This window comes from Dysidea avara, chromosome 7, assembly GCF_963678975.1.
Source record: "Dysidea avara chromosome 7, odDysAvar1.4, whole genome shotgun sequence".
Taxonomy (NCBI): Eukaryota; Metazoa; Porifera; class Demospongiae; order Dictyoceratida; family Dysideidae; genus Dysidea; species Dysidea avara.
In genome coordinates this window covers 2,052,400-2,071,840 of record NC_089278.1, presented here as the reverse complement: position 1 = coordinate 2,071,840, position 19,441 = coordinate 2,052,400, and the positions used below count along the sequence as shown (strand labels likewise).

General features: G+C 38.6%; 3 protein-coding genes and 1 long non-coding RNA gene across 4 annotated transcripts in view; 2 read left to right on the top strand and 2 right to left on the bottom strand.

Moving 5' to 3' along the window:
- Positions 1 to 61: 61 nt before the first annotated feature.
- Positions 62 to 9,571, bottom strand: LOC136261606 (coatomer subunit beta-like). Its single transcript, XM_066055633.1, has 24 exons — positions 9,381 to 9,571; positions 8,807 to 9,036; positions 7,438 to 7,500; positions 7,282 to 7,388; positions 7,098 to 7,212; positions 6,949 to 7,041; positions 6,690 to 6,827; positions 6,511 to 6,633; positions 4,341 to 4,529; positions 4,222 to 4,290; positions 4,021 to 4,166; positions 3,867 to 3,963; positions 3,651 to 3,817; positions 3,124 to 3,244; positions 2,999 to 3,070; positions 2,799 to 2,948; positions 1,747 to 1,842; positions 1,450 to 1,687; positions 936 to 1,003; positions 828 to 879; positions 630 to 775; positions 492 to 581; positions 283 to 438; positions 62 to 234 (listed from the first exon to the last, which is right to left on the bottom strand). Exons 1-24 carry the CDS (start codon positions 9,475 to 9,477, stop codon positions 175 to 177), a joined length of 2,883 nt encoding a protein of 960 aa, XP_065911705.1. The 5' UTR covers positions 9,478 to 9,571; the 3' UTR covers positions 62 to 174.
- On the top strand, positions 9,513 to 12,586 carry LOC136261607 (NADH dehydrogenase [ubiquinone] 1 beta subcomplex subunit 8, mitochondrial-like). The gene is made up of 5 exons (XM_066055634.1): positions 9,513 to 9,661; positions 9,745 to 9,872; positions 12,077 to 12,144; positions 12,191 to 12,287; positions 12,333 to 12,586. The coding sequence occupies exons 1-5, from the start codon at positions 9,562 to 9,564 to the stop codon at positions 12,459 to 12,461; spliced, it is 522 nt and encodes a 173-aa protein (XP_065911706.1). The 5' UTR covers positions 9,513 to 9,561; the 3' UTR covers positions 12,462 to 12,586.
- Positions 12,587 to 12,954: 368 nt separating this feature from the next.
- Positions 12,955 to 13,540, bottom strand: LOC136261608 (uncharacterized). The gene is made up of 3 exons (XR_010703956.1): positions 13,228 to 13,540; positions 13,072 to 13,164; positions 12,955 to 13,021 (listed from the first exon to the last, which is right to left on the bottom strand). It is a non-coding gene; the product is annotated as an uncharacterized lncRNA (long non-coding RNA).
- A 248-nt stretch (positions 13,541 to 13,788) lies between these two features.
- LOC136259635 (uncharacterized) overlaps positions 13,789 to 19,441 on the top strand; it is a 9,299-nt gene continuing 3,646 nt past the window's right edge. Inside the window, exons 1-23 of the mRNA XM_066053118.1 lie at positions 13,789 to 13,955; positions 14,809 to 14,958; positions 15,069 to 15,190; positions 15,557 to 15,611; positions 15,666 to 15,717; positions 15,784 to 15,838; positions 15,885 to 15,972; positions 16,111 to 16,181; positions 16,234 to 16,330; positions 16,974 to 17,024; positions 17,073 to 17,189; positions 17,235 to 17,294; positions 17,341 to 17,408; positions 17,456 to 17,528; positions 17,841 to 18,020; positions 18,068 to 18,163; positions 18,212 to 18,300; positions 18,352 to 18,389; positions 18,437 to 18,503; positions 18,549 to 18,617; positions 18,673 to 18,734; positions 19,199 to 19,284; positions 19,334 to 19,426. Coding sequence (XP_065909190.1) covers positions 13,905 to 13,955; positions 14,809 to 14,958; positions 15,069 to 15,190; positions 15,557 to 15,611; positions 15,666 to 15,717; positions 15,784 to 15,838; positions 15,885 to 15,972; positions 16,111 to 16,181; positions 16,234 to 16,330; positions 16,974 to 17,024; positions 17,073 to 17,189; positions 17,235 to 17,294; positions 17,341 to 17,408; positions 17,456 to 17,528; positions 17,841 to 18,020; positions 18,068 to 18,163; positions 18,212 to 18,300; positions 18,352 to 18,389; positions 18,437 to 18,503; positions 18,549 to 18,617; positions 18,673 to 18,734; positions 19,199 to 19,284; positions 19,334 to 19,426 — 1,890 coding nt within the window. The 5' untranslated portion in view covers positions 13,789 to 13,904. The remainder of the gene's footprint in view (positions 13,956 to 14,808; positions 14,959 to 15,068; positions 15,191 to 15,556; positions 15,612 to 15,665; positions 15,718 to 15,783; positions 15,839 to 15,884; positions 15,973 to 16,110; positions 16,182 to 16,233; positions 16,331 to 16,973; positions 17,025 to 17,072; positions 17,190 to 17,234; positions 17,295 to 17,340; positions 17,409 to 17,455; positions 17,529 to 17,840; positions 18,021 to 18,067; positions 18,164 to 18,211; positions 18,301 to 18,351; positions 18,390 to 18,436; positions 18,504 to 18,548; positions 18,618 to 18,672; positions 18,735 to 19,198; positions 19,285 to 19,333; positions 19,427 to 19,441) is intronic.

The following is a 19,441-nucleotide window of genomic DNA, read 5'->3' as shown; positions in this document are numbered from 1 at the left end:
CCCCACCCCCAGTCTTAGCTGCCTAAGAGCAGAACACTGTTATAACAAACGTTCTCAGAGGTAGTGTTGATATATTAACATTTGGTAATCTGTATCAACAATAACAACAATGACCCTATCATTATGATTGCATGAATTGTTAATAATATTTCACTATAACAATATAGGTGCATATTAAGAAGCAGGAAGCTTCTGAGACAGTTGGATCTTGTCACCTAAACTGAGAGCCATCCCCTGCAAGGAACACATCACACACAGCACCAGGAATAGCCATACACTAACCTGTGTCTTAGCTCTTATCCTCACGTGACCCAACACTGGTTCATTAGGGGCACTTCCCAGAGGCTTTTCTATGCTCAGGTTAGCCAGAGCATCCTCACCAAAGATACTGTGTGCATACAAGTTTGCAGCCAGGAAACCACACTCCCCAGTCAGTGCCTGACAGAAAAATGTATTAAGTACGGTGTTTATGTATTAAACATGTTATTCACTTTATCGGGGGTCAGACATTTCATGTTTGTGATGCTGAGAAGATGATTTAGGTAATCGTGAAGATCAGTAATGTTAGTGTTGACGTTGATCTGAAGGTAAGCCACATGTGACCTATCCACATGTACCAGTAACTATACCTTATTCTCCCACTCAAACTCTGCCCACATCTTGCGGAACTCTACATCAGAGCAAGTGGCTGGCACAATGTAATCCATGATGTCGATGTGTATGTTGCTCAACACTACACAATTACGATCAGCCGTACTGCCAACAATGTCGTATACTAGAAAGGAAGCAATTGTTCAGTGATCACTGCCTGACAAAAACTATCTCACCAATGTTGCCAAATATTATTCCATTTTCTGTAGAGGACACTTTAATATTAGCCTACAAGGAAATGTGAGCACATGTTATGACATCAAGTTCAGTACACTGATCACAACCTTTATGTTGGTGAAGTCATAGGGACCCAGTATACAAGGCTGTGGCTTCTCCACTAACTTGAGATCACCTAATAGCACAACAAGTGTACACATGACACATACGGGCATTGCAGCCACATACACTATGCACACACGTACATGCAAGGTTGCATGGATACACACACACACACACACGCACAACACAACACACACACAACACACAGACAATACACAAAAAGCAAAGCATAGTTTCCAGCAGTGCAAACCATACTCATGTACTCAGGAAAATCCTCCTGGGGAAGAACTAATAACCCACAGGGTTAAGTCTCATGAATAGATGGTGTGGATCCCAAAGCTCCAACACCAAACAAGACAAATAGGGATATCGCCATTACACACAGCTGTAGAATGGAGCAACATAAGTTTCTTACTCTAGGCAGGAGTTGAACCATAATCTTAACCTTACACAAACAACAACACACACACACACACACGCACACGCACACACACACACACACACACACACACTACACACCTAGGGTAGCCAGCTCCAAGCTCAGTCCCTGTAGAGTGTCACTAGTTTGGTTCACCACTAACACATCCAATACAATATCATATTGGTTGATGTGTACATAAGCCTCAACATAAACCGGGTCTGAGAAACCACTCAACTGTATCACCTTCTTCAATTTTGATTGGTAGTCTGACTGACCATCACCATGACCACCAACAACATGACCAGTAGCTTGTAACAAACTCGAATCAAATTTGTTCTGTAAATAATATTACATATGTGATGCAATCTTGTGATGTAATATGACATCACACTCACCTCTCCCACATCAGCATCACTAGTACCACTGGTCAGTAGAGGGAACACTATTCCTTGATCAACCTCTACTGTCACCTCTTCATACTGCGATGATCCCTGTAATGGAGAAGTAGTTCAGTATTTATCTCAAGACTACAATATATCAGAGCTTGGTTAACTGATCTCCAGACAAAGATACAGGTACGTTGTTAACCACTTTAAAAGTTTGATACAATACAACCCACTTGGCACCACATGATACAGTCGCTTATGTGCTGAATATATTTAGTCCCTCCACACAATTAACATTGAATCAAAATTTTTGCTATTATACTGATTATAGATTGATATTGCATCAAAATCCAGATATCATATCGCACAGCTCTCCCATTAAGTTGCTATGAAATTAGAGATGAAATGTGTACATAGTAGTTACAAAGATTAGACAAGCCTGGAACAATAATGAAAATTGTTCTAGGTAATAGACAGATAGGATAAATGTTGTATTTGTGCTATGAAGCAATGTTAGTTCTAATTTTTATTTTGCTATTTAAAAGTTTAAAAAGTTTAGTTAGAGTTTTGTTGCACCTACAGTGGTCCTTCAATTATCCGGCCATTGATTAACCGAACTTTTGGTTATACGAACTGTAGCGATGACTGCTCTATTAGAGTATTTTGTATAAGGCGTGCGTTCTATTAGAGTAATTGAGCAAGGCTCTGTATATAAATGAATGGGCTTTGATTATCCGAACTTTTCGAATATCAGGGCCCAACGAGTTCGGATAATCGAGGGACCACTGCACTTCGACTCTAGTATCAAGCACACAAGTTGTATGAAGGTAAGTTCTTGGTGAGTTTGTAGGGTTGGTATGAGCTGGGGTTGGAGCGAGCAAAGCAAACATTGGGCCAACCCTAACTCACCTAAAACAGACGGGACAGACAAAGACATCATTATGTTAACAGGCAACTCAAGTTGCATTAGGGTAGGCCTTGGTTTCTTCTTCAAAGCCAGCTACTTTTTGAATTGGAATATACATAACCAAAGCATCTTCTACAAGTCTTGATATACTCACTTCATCACCATCTTTATTATCATTGGCTGCTAACATGTTAGCTAGGGCATTACGAGACTGGTCCCCAAACACATCAATCATCAAATCTGATTGGCTACTGAGCACACGCAGACACAGTGACATACGCTCAGCATCATCCTCTGTGATTGGCTACAACATCCACCATAAAATGAGACATTCTATTTCAAATAGGGACACACCTTCTTTGGTATCCCAGAGCGACCAAGATGAAGGATACTGGCTATCATTAACATGGCTTCAGCAGCAAACACCTGGTGGTGATGATGTAATGTGACATCATAAGCACATCATGTGATCCTCTTACATTACGACTCTGTTCTTCAGTCACATGTGAGGAATACCTGGTGACCATCTTCACCAGACTAGTGGCAAGTGATGAACCAACGAAGAAGTCTCCATTGAGCAAGTGTGCCCTCAGTGCTGGACTGTGTAGGTTGTAGAACAACAGTAAAACCATGTGCTAATATGGCATCAAAATATCTACAATGTAAGTCATATGCATGTAATATGGACACCTTGGGTCCAAAATGTACTAGGGACTCTTGTGTACCTTACATCACAGTTTAGAATACACAGCAGCATGAATTGATCAAGCAGTACTTTAGTACTCTACACACTGGTTAAAACACAGTGCATCATACAGCTCATTATAGCTGGCTCTACACTTGACAATATTAAGCATCTGCAATACCAAGATCATTTTAGGTGCAACAGTGTGAACATGGCCCAACACGAGTTTAATAACCCCTGCCTAACCGGGATGGTGTGAGTCTGTAGTGCACTCAAAATCAAAAATAAATGCTCAAAATTAACTCAACAGGCACAACTCACATATGCTCCTCTTTCTTACTGCCCGTGTTAGCACTTGAGAAGACACTTTGAGTAGCATAGGTACCATCTGCCGTCACCAGTTGCCGTGGTGTTGACGTTGGTGATAAGTTCTCCTCTTCTGTGGCTTCTCCAGCTTGTTTCCTAATCTCAGCATCCACAATAGGTATCTGTTGAATAGGAACTGACCGGTGCTACTATACACCCCATGATGCCTACCTCTCCTAGAGTAGTTCTCACTTCCAGAATCACTCTCATAATCTCTTCTACACTAGTACAATACTCTCCTAGGATCCACAGCATGCCCCTGTGAACGCTGTTACAAAATGGCAGCATCACTACTTCATTCTGATGTGTATCCCCTCAAACATACTTGGCACTTTTAGTGTGGCTGAATACCTCCAACAGTTTGTTAATCACTGTGGACTTCAAGTGTGGGTACTTCTGTATTGCCTCTCGTACAAATGTTAACACATCCTCTGCTGTTACCTCGTCATCATCGCTAACAAATTCTAGTAACTAAAGTAACAGTGTGTGAACATATTAGAATATATCAGTAGTATAAACGACTAACCAGTGGTACCACAGTGACTGCCATATCAGGAAACTTGATACTACAAGAATGAAGTGTCTTCACCAGATTCTAAAGGCAATAGACACATTTCAATGTGATAAACTGTGCTACTCTCTCACCTGACGATAACTCTTAACATCACTAGTGTCTGAACTAGTCTCCATTGTACTTGTGAGTTCCTTCTTCATCACCATGACAACCTGCTCTACATTCCTCGTTGATGTCAGCTGCAGAACTAGTGACAATGTCTTCCTGCGGACCTCAAGATCTGGTGATCCCAACACTCTTAATATGTCCATCACCAGTTCCTAATTAAACAGAGTTCAGTGTGTTGGTGTAATAATTTAGAACAATACCAATAAAATATTGTACCTCTATCATTTCTTACATATTTTGTTATGTATTGTAACTTTGATAAATATATGACTGCTCTATTAGAGTATCACTATCATGTTAGTAGACTTAATAGCTAGTATTTTTTTTTTAATTGAAAACATTTAAAAAATGAAGTAGGGATTCAAGCAATAAAAAGCAATGAAACAAGAGGTAAATGATGGTATACTACAGCATAGCTCAGTGGGAAAATCCCTACTTTGGCACATTAGCTATAACAATTGTGACCGAATTTGACAAAACAAGGCTTCCACACACATCCAATTTTCTGACTTTAACCAGCTGTAACTTGACTACTCAGCAAGATATTGGCCAAGAATTTTCACAAAGTCCTTCCATAGCATAGTACAATACCAAGTGAAAAATTGAGACTAATGGCATACTGCTACATTGAGTTATGGTACTTCAAAGTCACAAAAGTGGATGTGTGTGGAAGCCTTGTTTTGTCAAATTCGGTCACAATTGTTTTTATTCAGTGCCAAAGTAGGGACTTTCCCACTGAGCTATGCTGTAATATCATCATTCATCTCTTGTTTGATTACTTTTTATTGCATAGATCCCTACTTCATTTTTAAAAATACTAGTTTGTTTAGTTTTCAGTTGTAGCACAGCTAGTGACTGTTCTATTAGAACATCACACATACATGACTGTTGTGTTAGAGTGACTGTTGTATTACAATATCTCGAGTCAGACAAGGAGTGTGCAGTTAGCTAGACCATGCAATAAGGTCTTGTAAGTGAAGAGCTAGATTGTGAAGAGGTGTGGTCTCTGTAATCTATTGCTAATAGTCAATCTAGATCTTTATTTGATGGGTGCAGTTGCAAACCTATTGCAAATATACCAGTGGTGCCCGCCCTTTTGCATGGCACCACCAGACTAATCACGAACAGGATCCCAATCACGAATTTGCAGATATCTAGCTAGTATACCTATTATAGTAGCGTCAGGACTGAAGCACTTCTGAAATGCAGCTCTGAAATATGTGGCATCTAAATATGCTGAAGAAAGTGTTGATACGGGAAATTAACACCTTGATATGGTTTCATTGGATAAAGATGAAAAGCAACCTGATTGGAGATAGAAGAAATGACAAGGCGCGGAGGGCCTACACTTGTCGGAACCCCAAAAGGCACATCCCACTGGTTTGTTATTGTGGCATAAAATGGTGGCCGGGCGCTACTTCGTTTAGGCTCTAGCCTTGCGACTGTGGTCAGTGAGGCAGTCAGGCAGTGAGACTAAAATTCGAGTTTGGGTGATTTTTATTTTTTTTTTAATTCTATATCCGGCAACCTGTAAGTGTTTTGTTACATTTAATGCTGTATTATGTATTATGTGAACTAGTACTATTCTATATGGGTGATTTTTGTTGCGTAAGATGTCCCTAGAAGATGATTTTCAAAGGCAGAATTTTGGATGGTATGCGAAATTTTCAGGGTGATCCCTACTTACATCGTACCATTTGATAAACGAGAAGAGTAGTCTAATGCTATCTATTCCTGTAACAAAGGAGTGTCTAATGTCATTTAGTCCTGTAACAATTGGTAAACGACTTTAATTTTGTTTGCATTGTTCAGTCCAGACACAAATTGTATGTGTTCAAACAGTGCACAGCATGACTGTTAGCTCCAAAAACAACTCCGTGAAAACCATGTCTGAGGATCAAATAGCAAAGATCTTATGTTAACAAATGAAACTGGGCTATGATTGACTAATTTTACCGTCGATTGTATGTCCTTGTTCAGTCTTGGGTGATTTGCTAGTAAGAGAATTCGTTACTGTGCAGATTGATAAGGAAATGAACATATACTAAAAGTGTATGCATTTTACAGAAAGAAGCTGTTTAATTTCCACAATGTGTCTTAGAAGATAGTACATGTATTAATTCACAAACTCACTTGCAAAATCTTGTCATGTGTTGGTGATGTGTTCTTTAAGTTGATCAACCGATCAAGCACGATCAACTTGACATTATTATCACTCTCCTTGATGATCAGCTCTACGTAACACTGGGCTGCAGCCTGTATCACATGATACCATGACAATAATTATTATATCTTTCAACTTTAGTACCTACCTTAATAGCAGATGGAGCATTAGACAGAGTCACCAGTGTACCAGCAGCCTCATATCTTACGGCCAGTGATCCTGAACTCAACAGGTTGTAGATGCAACGAATAAAACGTGACCTCTCTGATGGGTTACTATGACACACCTACATAGTAACAAAAAAACTACAAACTGCGAAATTAGAGACACCTACAAGGTACACATATAACATTACAAAAAACCTAATTACTAGTAAATAATTATGAACACACAAAACAATAATCCACCTTGTAGACTAATTCAACTATCACCAACTGAAGAATATCATTAAAGGTGTGTACTTGATCAATACAAGTGGACAGGTAGTCAAGGGCTCGTTCCTAATAGCAAAAGGATACTTGAAAACCTCCACGAGGGTACACGCTAACACACTCACTCTGTCAACATGAGTAAGCATCATAAAAGCATTTCTCTTACAAGAAGCATCTTGTTCACCCTCCAAATAATTCAGTATCAGCTCTGGAGCATCAGGAATCAACTGGTCGAAATTCCTACAAACAAATGATAATCAGCCACATTTTTAAAAACTTTTATAACATCAAGGATTAGTTTACACCCACTTGTAGATGGTATATATTGCCAACACAGCATTCCTTCTCACATACGCATGTTTATAATCCAAACAAGCTCTAATTGATGGCATCAGTGGCTCCAACAGTTCAGGCTCCTGTTGATAAACTACACCTTGTTCAATCATGTATGCATCACACACATACCTTTAGTTTGCACAGGAAACGCAATGTTGAACCTCTAATAAATTCATTTGGATGTTGTAGATCCTGTTAGACATCAATGGGTAAATGCACCATGAACTCATGGATGACAACCACATTCAAGGTACAAAGTTAATATACGCATATGTAATATCCACACTACACATGCCCCAAAGTAAATACACGCCCATAGTGTGTGTAACACATACAATATGTGACCGGGCCTGTGAAAATAGGGCATGTGGGCACAAACTACACCCTGTCACACAGCAGGTCATATCTCACTACTGGAATAGAATATCTGCATTCTATAACTTGCATTATATAGCCAATTAAATGAGTAATACATGCTGAAATTTCATGGCCATAGCTCAATACTATCAAAAGTTATGAGCCATGAAAGCTTGAAAATTTTATATGCCCACATGCCCTATTTTTGCAGGCCCGGTCACATATTTATATAAAATTATTCAAGTGAAATAACCTTTCACGTTTTTGCAAGCTTGATAAATGACCATAGCTTCATATATGTGACCGTCTCAGCAAAAGCCCGACTTGTTCGCACAAGCATGCATATTGAGAAAATCAAAATTTAAAAATAATTCGTAAAATTACACATGCTACAAAAAAAAAATACACGAGTTTTTATTGGGCCAGTACTCAAAGAAGGAAGGCTCAAATCGATTAAAACTATATACCATCTTATTCGCCTGCTCACGGAGAGTTCAATAATCTTTGTTTTGTTTCTTTAGCTTCAACAGTATGCATGTCATGTGCATTTGTTTACGATACAGGAAACGTAAACAAGATCGTCATCGTTTCTTCTACCAAACCACCTTCATATCCATATGCGCAAGTGTCTACAGGGCTAAAACTATACCTTGGCTGGTGTGCTGTGAACATTTTAAGCCAAACTGCAATGTTGCAGACTAATCCAAACAGAAGTTATGGCCGCGAATGTAAAGCACCTGTAGTTTATTTTCAGTATAGTCACTGTACAAATCGATTATCTTGCTCTTCCTACGTGCTGTCTAGCACTATAATTCCAAACTACACACCACAGAAGGCTGAAACTTTGGTGATCCATTCCTTGGACACTGCAGATAATGCTGTGTGAGTTTTTAAAAAATTAATTGTGCAAACAAGTCGGTTTTTTGCTGAGATGGTCACATATGAGGGTGAACTGTTTCCAAAGAAAGTGTGTTAAACATAATTAAGAGTTCACTATGTAAAGTGTTACAAATAACGGAATTTGTGAAGTTTGGTTACAGATTTACAGTATGCCCATGCAAACACACACACACACACACACACACACACACACACACACACACACACACACACACACACACACACACACACACACACACACCTTTCTATAAGCATCACACACTAGGATCATCTCCTGCAATAGTTTACCATCACTGGTGGTCTTGGGAACAATCTCCCAAAATATCAACAACAACTTCTTCAGTGTGTGGTCACTATTTGGCAGCAGGAACCTGATAATTGTCATCAGTAGTCCTGGGTACTTCTCCCCTTGTAGTATCAACTGGATGACTTTCTTTAATGTACTTGTTTTCACTGCTATTGTGCCATGTTCTGGGAACAAACACTACCAATAAACTCTATACATAAATGTAGTTAATATCTGAAACTAACTCTCTGTCTGCTTGTCACGTGTGTACCTAAATGTGAACTGACCACAATCAACCTATTGCCCTAGGAATATTTAAGCTATAGGCTTAGTAAATCAACTATATAAATCAACTTTGTATGTTCTAATGAAACCACACTACTCGCAGGAGTCAGGTAAAACGTTTATTTAATGCTCATTAATTAGAAAATGTGCTCTAGCTAAAGCTATAAAGCCCTATTGACACTGGTACAGTAATACACATCATGATGTTAGAATATTATGCAGTGTTCAGCAGGTTACACTTTACCTAAATCATGTTTAAGCTGCTGCTCGTTCGGTACTTCAGAAGTATCATCAAAGGTATTGATCAGTGTGTAACAAGGTTGTTCCGCGAACGTTGACATCGCTGCTCGTGTATGCCTGGTGTACTAGACGAGGACCAAAACAATGGGAAACCTTGTATTCTAATAAATGCGCAGTTTTTAAAGATGGCGGCGTTGCTTAGACGCGCCCTCCGTGTATCCTCAGCGTCCAGTCACTTGTTTACTAGAGTGGCCAGACCTGTAACAGTACCTAGAATTATTGCTGGTAAGAAGGAATGATAAGCTAATGCCTTTGTAAATTACTCCAACGTTACTGTTTGTATTCTAATTATTTATCATGTTTTGCAGCTCAGTACAGTGACAAGAATGATGAACGTATGATTGGGGACTACCCAAACCTACCACCAGTATCTGCCCAAGAGAAGTCTCCCTTTGGATGGTGGGATCCACAGGACAGAAGAAATAGCGAAGAGACGGTATGTTTGACACACATGTACAAGCAGTCTTGCAAGCCAGCCAATTTAGGCATGGGAAAAACCACCTAGTAACATTTCCCATTTTTTTCATATGCACTGCCCAAATTATGACAGAGCAAATCACAAAAAAAAAACAGTTAATGTATATGATGACACAACACCACTTCAGATAGAACAACTAACAAATCTGGGGAAAACATCACTAAATTACACATCACTTTCAACTAGTGAATGTTATAGGCATCGTGCCTGGTTTACTTAAATTGTTTTCGTAAAAGTGTGTGTGTGTGTGTGTACCTATCTATGTTTGTCTGTACACACCCACTTGAGCAAAATCATTAAATGGTAAAAGCAGCTTTTACGTAAAAGCGAAATGAAGTCTGTAGTAACTTACGCACTGGTAAACTTTGCTTTGAGGTGGTTTCTTTTTGGCAGTCTGAAATATGGGTGTGGCAACTCTCCTTAGACTTTGTGAATTACCTTCCCTTTGGGTTTTGCAGGCGTTTAACAATTGAGAAACAACAGTGCAGGCCTCGTAGACTACCAGGAATAGCCTATCCCTTTGGTTGGAAAGTGGGTGTATCCCCAACGTACGCGAACAAAAATGAAGAGTAGCTTTGAGGGAATTTGTGTGGAAAAACACTATAGTCAAACCATAAAACAGTTTAGAAGATACTTCTGTGCATTAAAAGCGGTTTGTTTAACAAGCGCTTCCTTAGCAGTGCATAGCAACATAATTGAAGAATTATGAAAATTTCATGAATTACAAAATCCGAGAATTACAATACTGTATAGCAAAAAAACTTTGGCAGTAAAAAGTTTGGCGAAAACCCACTCACCTCAAAATTGACGGGGAAAAAACTTTGGCGAATGGAGCTTCATCTGAATTTTTTAAGCTACCACGTCCTTTCAACAAGGCTAATCTGCTTATGTGATTGCTAATAATAATTGGTAGATAAAACTTTGGCAATTGTAATGCTATTCGGCAAAGTTTTTACTATGCGGTAAATTAATTATGCATTATTGGACAACATAATAAAATAGTAATACATAGTTGGATGAGTTTGCTAGCTGCATGGCACCTGAAGTAGCACAACATCAACTTGTTTCTATACTCACTTGTATAAAATATTTGGCTGGCGTGACAATATTGTACTGTAGGACTCACAATCAATTGGTTTATTGGGGAAATAGAAGCGTAAGTATTTTTATGTCCCAAAGTCAGTTGATTACAAATAGAGTATTGTATTGTTTATCTGTGGAATAATTCTAATATTTACACCTATTATGTTAAGTAGAGTTCCTGTACGTCCTTGCAGTACCTTTTCTACCAAGCTAGCATGTATGTTCTGAGTTACTTGCTGCTTGTATGGAAAATGTTGTCCTTGACATTTCATTTTGACACAAAATAATCTTTAATCAGTTTTTTTTTTTTTTTGGCATGAACTAGTACAGCAGAAGTACAATAATAATAAGCTCAGAATGTAAAGCTGATTTCTCACGTATGAGCTAAAAAGAGGAAGCCACACTTGAGAACGCTGTAGCATTTGTATGTGAGACTATATTAGCAAGTCTAAGATGGTGATGAAGCTTGAATTAACATTTCAGCCAACCAGATGATTAACAACAGACGTGCTGTTTGGCTCCATCACAAGTTCAAAAAAAGGTTGTAATAGACAGTGAACTTTTTATGGCTTCCCCATAGAAAATGTTTGGTGAACTTTAGATCAACCATAAATATTGTGCATAACAAAAAGATTTTAGCAAGTCAAGCAGTGCTATATATATCATGTTTAATTGCATCCATGAGTTATTAAATGTTTTTGAGAATCCAGCTCAATGCGTACAGAGTATGCTTGGAAACAGCAAAATGCTTAGCCATCAGTATTAATTACTACTCCACAATTTATAGCCACTCAAATTCCCATGCAGCATTAATTAAAATCTTGACTGTCAGAGCATTTTTGTTGCCAAAAACTAAAATTGAGATACAGATTTAGTTTTGCGGACATTTAGAGCATGTTTGCATTCTGTTGCTATATACTAGTAGTTTTAAATAGAATGCATTAATGAAACGTCGATCCTCAGATAAGTAACGGATTCATATCATTACATGTAAAGATGTTGTTCATCTTATTTTATACAGTATTTAACTGAACTGAATAACTTAGTGTAGTCAAAATCTGATATCATGTTATCCTTAGATACATGAAGAAGATGATGTATTAAACATGTGGATGTATGATACTGAGAGTATGAGTCCAGTCAACAAGTGAGTTAGTAATAATGATCATGTCAGTTACCATTGCTCCTAATAGGTGGCAAGGGCTGGGAAGTATACTGGCGGTGTTCGGTCTCTTTGGAGTATTCCTTTATGCTGCTTATTTGTATGACATGCCATCCAGAAATCCAGCTGTAAGGAAGTGTTACCTGTTAAGTGTATCGATTTATTTCTGACAGGCTCCTAAGGAGTACCCATATAGTAACTTGTACTTATCTAGAGGAGGAGATCCCTCTAAGCCTCCTAGTGAAGAAGACTTGAAGAAAAGAGTCCGCACATCTTACATTTCATCAGACATCATGTGCTGATAACTATTTTTAGAATATTCTATATATCACATCAAGAGTACATAATGTACTCTTGATCACATTCATTACAACTACTGAATACTGTAAGATTTACAAAATAGCCAGCATCAGAACTAGAATTTTAATTGCATTGTTCAGTTAAGTTGTTCAAGCCACTACATTGTGTTGCGTTAGACAGGATTTGCTGCTCAAACAGAAAGAAAGGCTTGCATAAAGCTGTGAATTATTAGTCTTGATTGATTGATTGATTTATATATTTAACCTCTGAGCAATTGGCTATAGCCGTTCTTCCTTGCCTGGAGGGACACATTACAATACATGCCAGTTAGCCTGTATTTATCATAGTCGGTTGGTAGAAAATAGAATACAGCTTAATGTGTCAAGAAGTCTTGTGTTATGTGGTTCAGCACCACTCAACGTAGGAATTCACAGCCCATTCCAGATATTAAATTTGACATCACATTATGTACTACTAACAAACAGAAACATTGGAAGCTGAGATGGTGTGAACAAGTTACAAATGTGTGTAAGATGTTGTATTATATCCACCTAGTAAATTGCTATGAGAAAGAACTTCCTGATGAAATCATCAAGCTTTTAATGAACTCACTGGTATCATCTCATTTGTATTATGCTTTGCCTGTGTGGGGCCCCTCCTTGCTTCAATGCCATGTGACGAGAATTCAACGGTTACAAAATCGTGCTGTTTGTTTACGACCATATTATGGAATATTACAATCGTTTACATTGGTTGAGGTTTCCTCACCTTATCAACTTTAACTCTGTACTATGTTTCATCAGTACCACTCCAGAGGGATTCTGCTTCTCCGTCCAATTCAGTTTGGTAACATGACTAATTACAACACTAGGACTGCTCCTTATCTTGCCAACACGATCAGGTGTAATTTAACATTTACGCATTTTTTTCACTCATTTGTGTTTGCCATCTGATGTTAAATAACTTCATTCATTTAGAGACTTTCATGGCTGTGCAAAAAGCCATTTTTTGTCAACTATGTAATTCAGTGTTATTTGTGTACTTGTATGCGTGGGTGGTGTAATGTATGCTATTGTCTTGCTTTGTGTTTATCTATGGTTAGTTGTTGTTTTTGTATCACTCCAACAAGGAGTAACGGCACTATGCCGATTGTATCAAATCAAATTGGGGGGGGGGGGGGGGGGGGGGAGTACAAGCTGGCTGGCTGGCTGGCTGGCTGGCTGGCTGGCTGGCTGGCTGGCTGGCTGGCTGGCTGGCTGGCTGGCTGGCTGACGAGACAAGTGAACTGTGGAGAAGAAAGATCACGAGATTATAAAAAAAATCCGCTGATTTTATCACGTGATGTCCCGTGGTTACGCATGTCTAGATTTAAAACGGCGCTGAGTGCTTGAGAGGAAACTATTTCTACGCAGTGAAGTGTAGCTGGTTTTCGTTGTGCGGTTGTCATGGCGGCCAATATGAACAGTGAGCCGTCCCCGCCATCGTCTCCAATATTAGTGAGTTTGAAGCAAGCCGAGGAACAAGTAGTGGTTTTGTCTGTATGTGGTTGTTTGAGTTGTGATTAGTGAGCCACGATTAAAAATATTCATATATATGAATGGAAAACCTAAAAGTGTTTACTACAATGGTATATACAAACATCTTTGTTGAGTACATGTCATCACTGATGTTATAGAATAAACTAAGCCCATGTTGTTACTGATGCAGGAGTGCTACGTGTTACATCAGTTGTGGGCAGTAATACTGTGTTGTATGATAATTGGCTGTGCTAGAATTTTAATGCACTTTTATTCCAACATTTGATTTTACAGTTCCATAATCTTTTACACCTTGTTAGGCCGATAATGTTTGCCAGGTTTTTCACATGTGGTTGAAAGAAGGCTGGCCATCTTATCTTCAGGTTTACAATGTAGTCACTTGCAAAATTGGGTTCATATAATGGTTGATTTGCATATCACAGCTTATCCAACCTTTCACTTGTAGCCACTCCTGCTCCTTACTAGGGCATGAACAAATGTCAAACATTTGTTAGAATGTTCGATAAGCTTAACATTCGAATGTAAATTTCAACATTCAAACATTCATTATCTCGCCCACATTCAATTATTATCATTGTAAGAGTAGGTTTTACTTTTATATGATCGTTTTTAACATTACTTTGAGGTAAGAGGTTTCAGAAATGTATGCAAACCTACATGTTCATAATGCAAAATTATTATTATTGTACTAATTGAGTGGGTGTAACAACATTCGAATATTCGTTAAGAAAAATTAAAGAATGTTTGAATGTTAAAGTTTAACATTCACTCCTTACGTGTTCAGGCAAAAAAATTGTTTTATATTTTGTAGTACGAGAGTCAGGGAGAGGATAGCACTCCACAGGTATCAGAGGAAGCCATACTAGACCAATTATTCATGTCTTGTGTAACGGACAATAACACTGCCCCTGTTGAAGATATAATAACTAAAGTGAGGGGAGTGGTCAGTGCTGAAAACCAGGTAAATCTTTGTATGGTAATATAATGTAGTTGTAATTAAGGATGGGTATGCTGTAAGCATTGTTATATCTTTTGGGTGTTGTTTTTTTTCACTGTGGGTATGTCATTTAGGGGTACGTGTTGGAGTTATTTGATCACATGATGAGGGATAGTTCCATTGATGGGTGTGTCAATTTTGACACATTCCAACATGTCATACAACAGTGGGTACTAGCAGTGAAACAACAAAGAAGGTACATAACTACTTTAAAATAACACTTTTCACCCCTAAATTTAACACCGATACCAAGAGTAGTTAATAGTGGAGTTCTTTCCAATACTCTAGAGACATTACCAGCTTACTAAACACATTTGCTAATCTCAGTTTGCTGGTTTTGTGGCCATCAATCAGTAAATCTTATTTCATGGCTTACTAGTGGCTGACTTTGTATTAACTCCATCCATTGTGAAAAGATGTCAGACTAAATATCAGTTGGTATCAGGTATTTAAAGCTTTACCAATGATACAAGTCCGAATAGGGCTGATACCGATATACTACTATCTGCATCACTACCTTTTATTATGTTATGTGTATGGTAACTACCATGTCATCTGATAGTGCTTCATCATCCCCACGATCACAAAGTAGCCTCTCCATATCTCAGATGAGTGAGGTGTGTTGTTCAGTATATAGTATGTTGTGTGTGTACTACTGTTAACACTTGTAGAGTTCACATAGTGAAGTGGATTATGATTATAGCCACGCTGCCTTGGAAGGTGGTAAGTACTTATCCTATAGTTGTATTGACAGTTTGCATTTACTACATGTACATTGTACCTCGACAGCTAGTCACAACTTTACACTGGAGACCAGTGGTGGAGAATCATTTGTTGATCAACAGTTAGTGTAATTTGTATTTAGTGTGCATTTCAAAGTATCCCTGCAGTAGTGAATTAGACCTTGCACAGTCGGTACAGCAACTGGAATATGCCAATGAAAGGCTTCATGAGAGGAATCAGAAGTTACAACTGCAGGTCAATTGTAGTACCATTGTATGTAACATTTTTATATTCCAGCTTGTGGTTGTGTGTGGTGTGTGTGCGTTGTCCATGTATACTTGGCAAACAACGTTCATCATTGTTTACGCTTGTATTCTTGTATTTGTAACACAGATGGAATCTTCTGAGGAACGTATGTCGGACATTACTACTGAAAATGAAGACCTAAAGAGAAAACTACGACAGTAAGTTTATTTGAGTGGAGTTTAGTGTAATTGACAACTCATCGTTATGTAGAACACAACAGACACTGGATCAACGGAATGTACTGATAGAGGACATGAAGAAGGAGATTGATCGTCAACACAGTCAAGATGATATGATTCATAAACTGGTATGTGTTATAACCACTTCACTAAATGTTGTGGAGTCTCTTTTAGAACATTCATGTTATCTCTACGTACTTTTGAAAACAGATTTGTATATATGTTCTTTATTGCCAATAAACCTTTCTGTGAATGTGTATGTTTTGACTCTATTAATTTCAGTTAGTTGTGCTGTTCAATTAATTAGCAGTACTAAGACTTGATTCCAAACAGCACATAGAATTGATCAACTGAATGTCTGTTTGTCTGATACATCATATTTGACTGCATTATGTGGCAAGTGGCAAGTGGCAAGCAGTTATGGGATAGGACCTTATTGTCCCAGGATTCTTTTCCTGTGTAGAGTATGTTTTGTATATAATCACTTAGATTGGTTGTCATCTCAAAGGCTAGGTGAAAATTTTATATTCTTACATTTCTTTGTTTGTGAATTATTTGTGGTTGTGAACATATAGTGGTGTGGTTTATCAGATTGGTCATAAATTAAAATGGAAGCCCTGATATGCAACTGTAAATCAATTACTTTACCTTTACTCTAGCCACACATGGTCACTGTATTTTCCTCAGGACAGTTTGACTTTATTCCAACAAATTGCACAAAAGGGTTTTGTTCATGCAATATAGTTGTAATTGATCATCCTCTCATCACAGGAACAAGAGAACAAACAATATCAGGATGATCTTGCTACTGCTAACCTTCAGGTGAGACACCAGTTGATAACATCCAGTCAACACACAATCCTACTACAGCTACAACAACTAAAACAAGAGGTAGCTAAGCTGGAGCAGTCACAGACCAGCCAACATCAACAAAAGGCGTCACTTAACCATACCAATCTACAAAACTTGAAAGTTCAATTGGAGGAGGTAAGTTCCCAGTCATGTCTATACAGCTGGTCACCATGTTATTAGATGGAGAGTCAAAATGAAGAGCTCACTGCTGCATTCAATGAACTGAATAATACTCATAGGGTTGGTGTGGTATTATTGTACATATAATGTATTATTTGAAGAGTAGGATTTATGTGTGGAGAAGAAGGATCTGGATAGTCGGGTTGCAGAACTGGAGATAGAGCTAGCTAGCAGGTGGGTGTAGTTGGTCTTGAGTGCAATGATTGACTGTACACATCTAGGTCAGTCAATCAAGCACCAGTGTATGCCAGTACTCCTTATGCTGTGACCGCCAGATGTCTTAAAGATGAGATTGTAAGTGTAAACAAATTACCACATGTTCTGTATACTGCTTAGCAATCATCTTGTCTGGCGATTGGACTTTGATACACATCATGTGTTTTGTATATTGCTTAGCAATTGCCCACTCACACACACACACAACACAACACACGCACACACACAACATGCACGGTGCAACGCACAACAACTTTTGCATATACATTACATAGTATAGTCAAACTGTTCCTATGGTCCATAACAACTACACAATAGTTTTAAGTCGCTGTGCCTAATCTGTAGCTAGTGCATACACATGTACAGCCATGATCTAGAGTAATTTGATAGGGTGATCATCTTCCTTCATTCAACACTTTGGCATTGGATACTGGAGACAGTAGCTTGTACAGCAGTAGCAAGAAAGATGATGAGAGTGTTGATCGACTGTTAGGCTCACTATCACCAATCCCTGATGGATCTAGCGACCTCTCATCAATGGATCATTTTAGTATTGTCACCTCACAAGCTGTGAGCTGGCTATCACCTTTGTCCTGTATGCTATTATATCCATGCAGCGGACACAGTTTCGTCAGAAGAAAGAACTAGCCATGAAACAAATTGCTGAGCTGTTCACAGTGGCTCCCAGCAACAACATGGAGAGTCGTAAAGAAGTAAGCCCTTATATTAGATGATGTAGGGTCAACTCCCAACCCTTCTAGACTCTTAGACAACAACTTGAAGATGACATGCAATCATTTGAAGGAAAGCTGTCACAATTAAGCCAGTCTAAGCACATCTCTGAGAAGAAGTAAGACATTGACTATTCCTTATTGTATGTAGCTCATGTGATTATGAACAGGGTGAGGAGGCTGATAGAGTATGTTAAGAAGTTGAAAGGTAAGGAGGTGTGTGCAAGTACTCATTTGGCATCATGTGATGTACAGTTGAAATGAAACAACTAACAATAGAGAAAGGTGACAGTACACCAGTGAATGGCGATGAACCCAGAAGGTAACTGTTGACAGTTTGCTGATTGTTTTATTAATGTAAATGCAGTGTTCATGAGAGTAGCCCCGCCCATCAGGATCAAACAAACCATTTGGCAGAGGAGCTAGCAGCTGCTAAGTTAGTGTTATTAAATGTATCCCATCTTGCAGCATATTAGCCCCTCCCACTGCAGAGCTGAACTACAAGAACTAACTAGTAAAGCAGAACACCAAGAGAGGCAACTACAAAAAGCAGGTACCTTTAGACACAAAGAATCATCCTTTGTCCTCCTTTATATTATTGTCATAGTGGTAATAGGGTCCTCTTATGTTAAGGGTGAGGCTGAGAAAAGGAAACCTGTCAATTAAATGGTTCATTGGCACATTAACATATACTGACTATATATTGTATGGACACCTGGTAGTTGTTGATTGAGGTCATCCATGAATTATACCACCTCCAGTTATCAGGTCATGTGTGTATTGGAAAATGTGAGGCTACACTGATAAGTTAACTGGTGCCGAATTGTGGGTATTACCAAATATATTGCACACTGATATGGCATTGTTGAGTTGACAGAATGCCACCCCACCATGACTTATAGGGATATTGTATGGTCGTGATCTGCACGTGGTTGAATACTACATTTTTGTGAAGCCTTTAATCAAAAAGATCCTTGACTAGCACCTTGTCTGACATAATGCTTTATTTCACTGCAGTTAAACAAGAAGAAGCTACCAGAATTACCATAGCGACACTCACTAAGGACCTAGCTGTATCCAAAGCAAAATGTGTCCAGTTAGAGGTGTGTCTGTTGTAGTGTTTACATTGTTAGTCACAGGGTATTCCCCCAGGACACACTGGATGTCGCGGTGACAAGACACAGAGAGGAACTTGATGACATCATGGAACTGGTACTGGCTGAGACTGCTAATGCTGACAAACAAGTATTGTGTATGTCC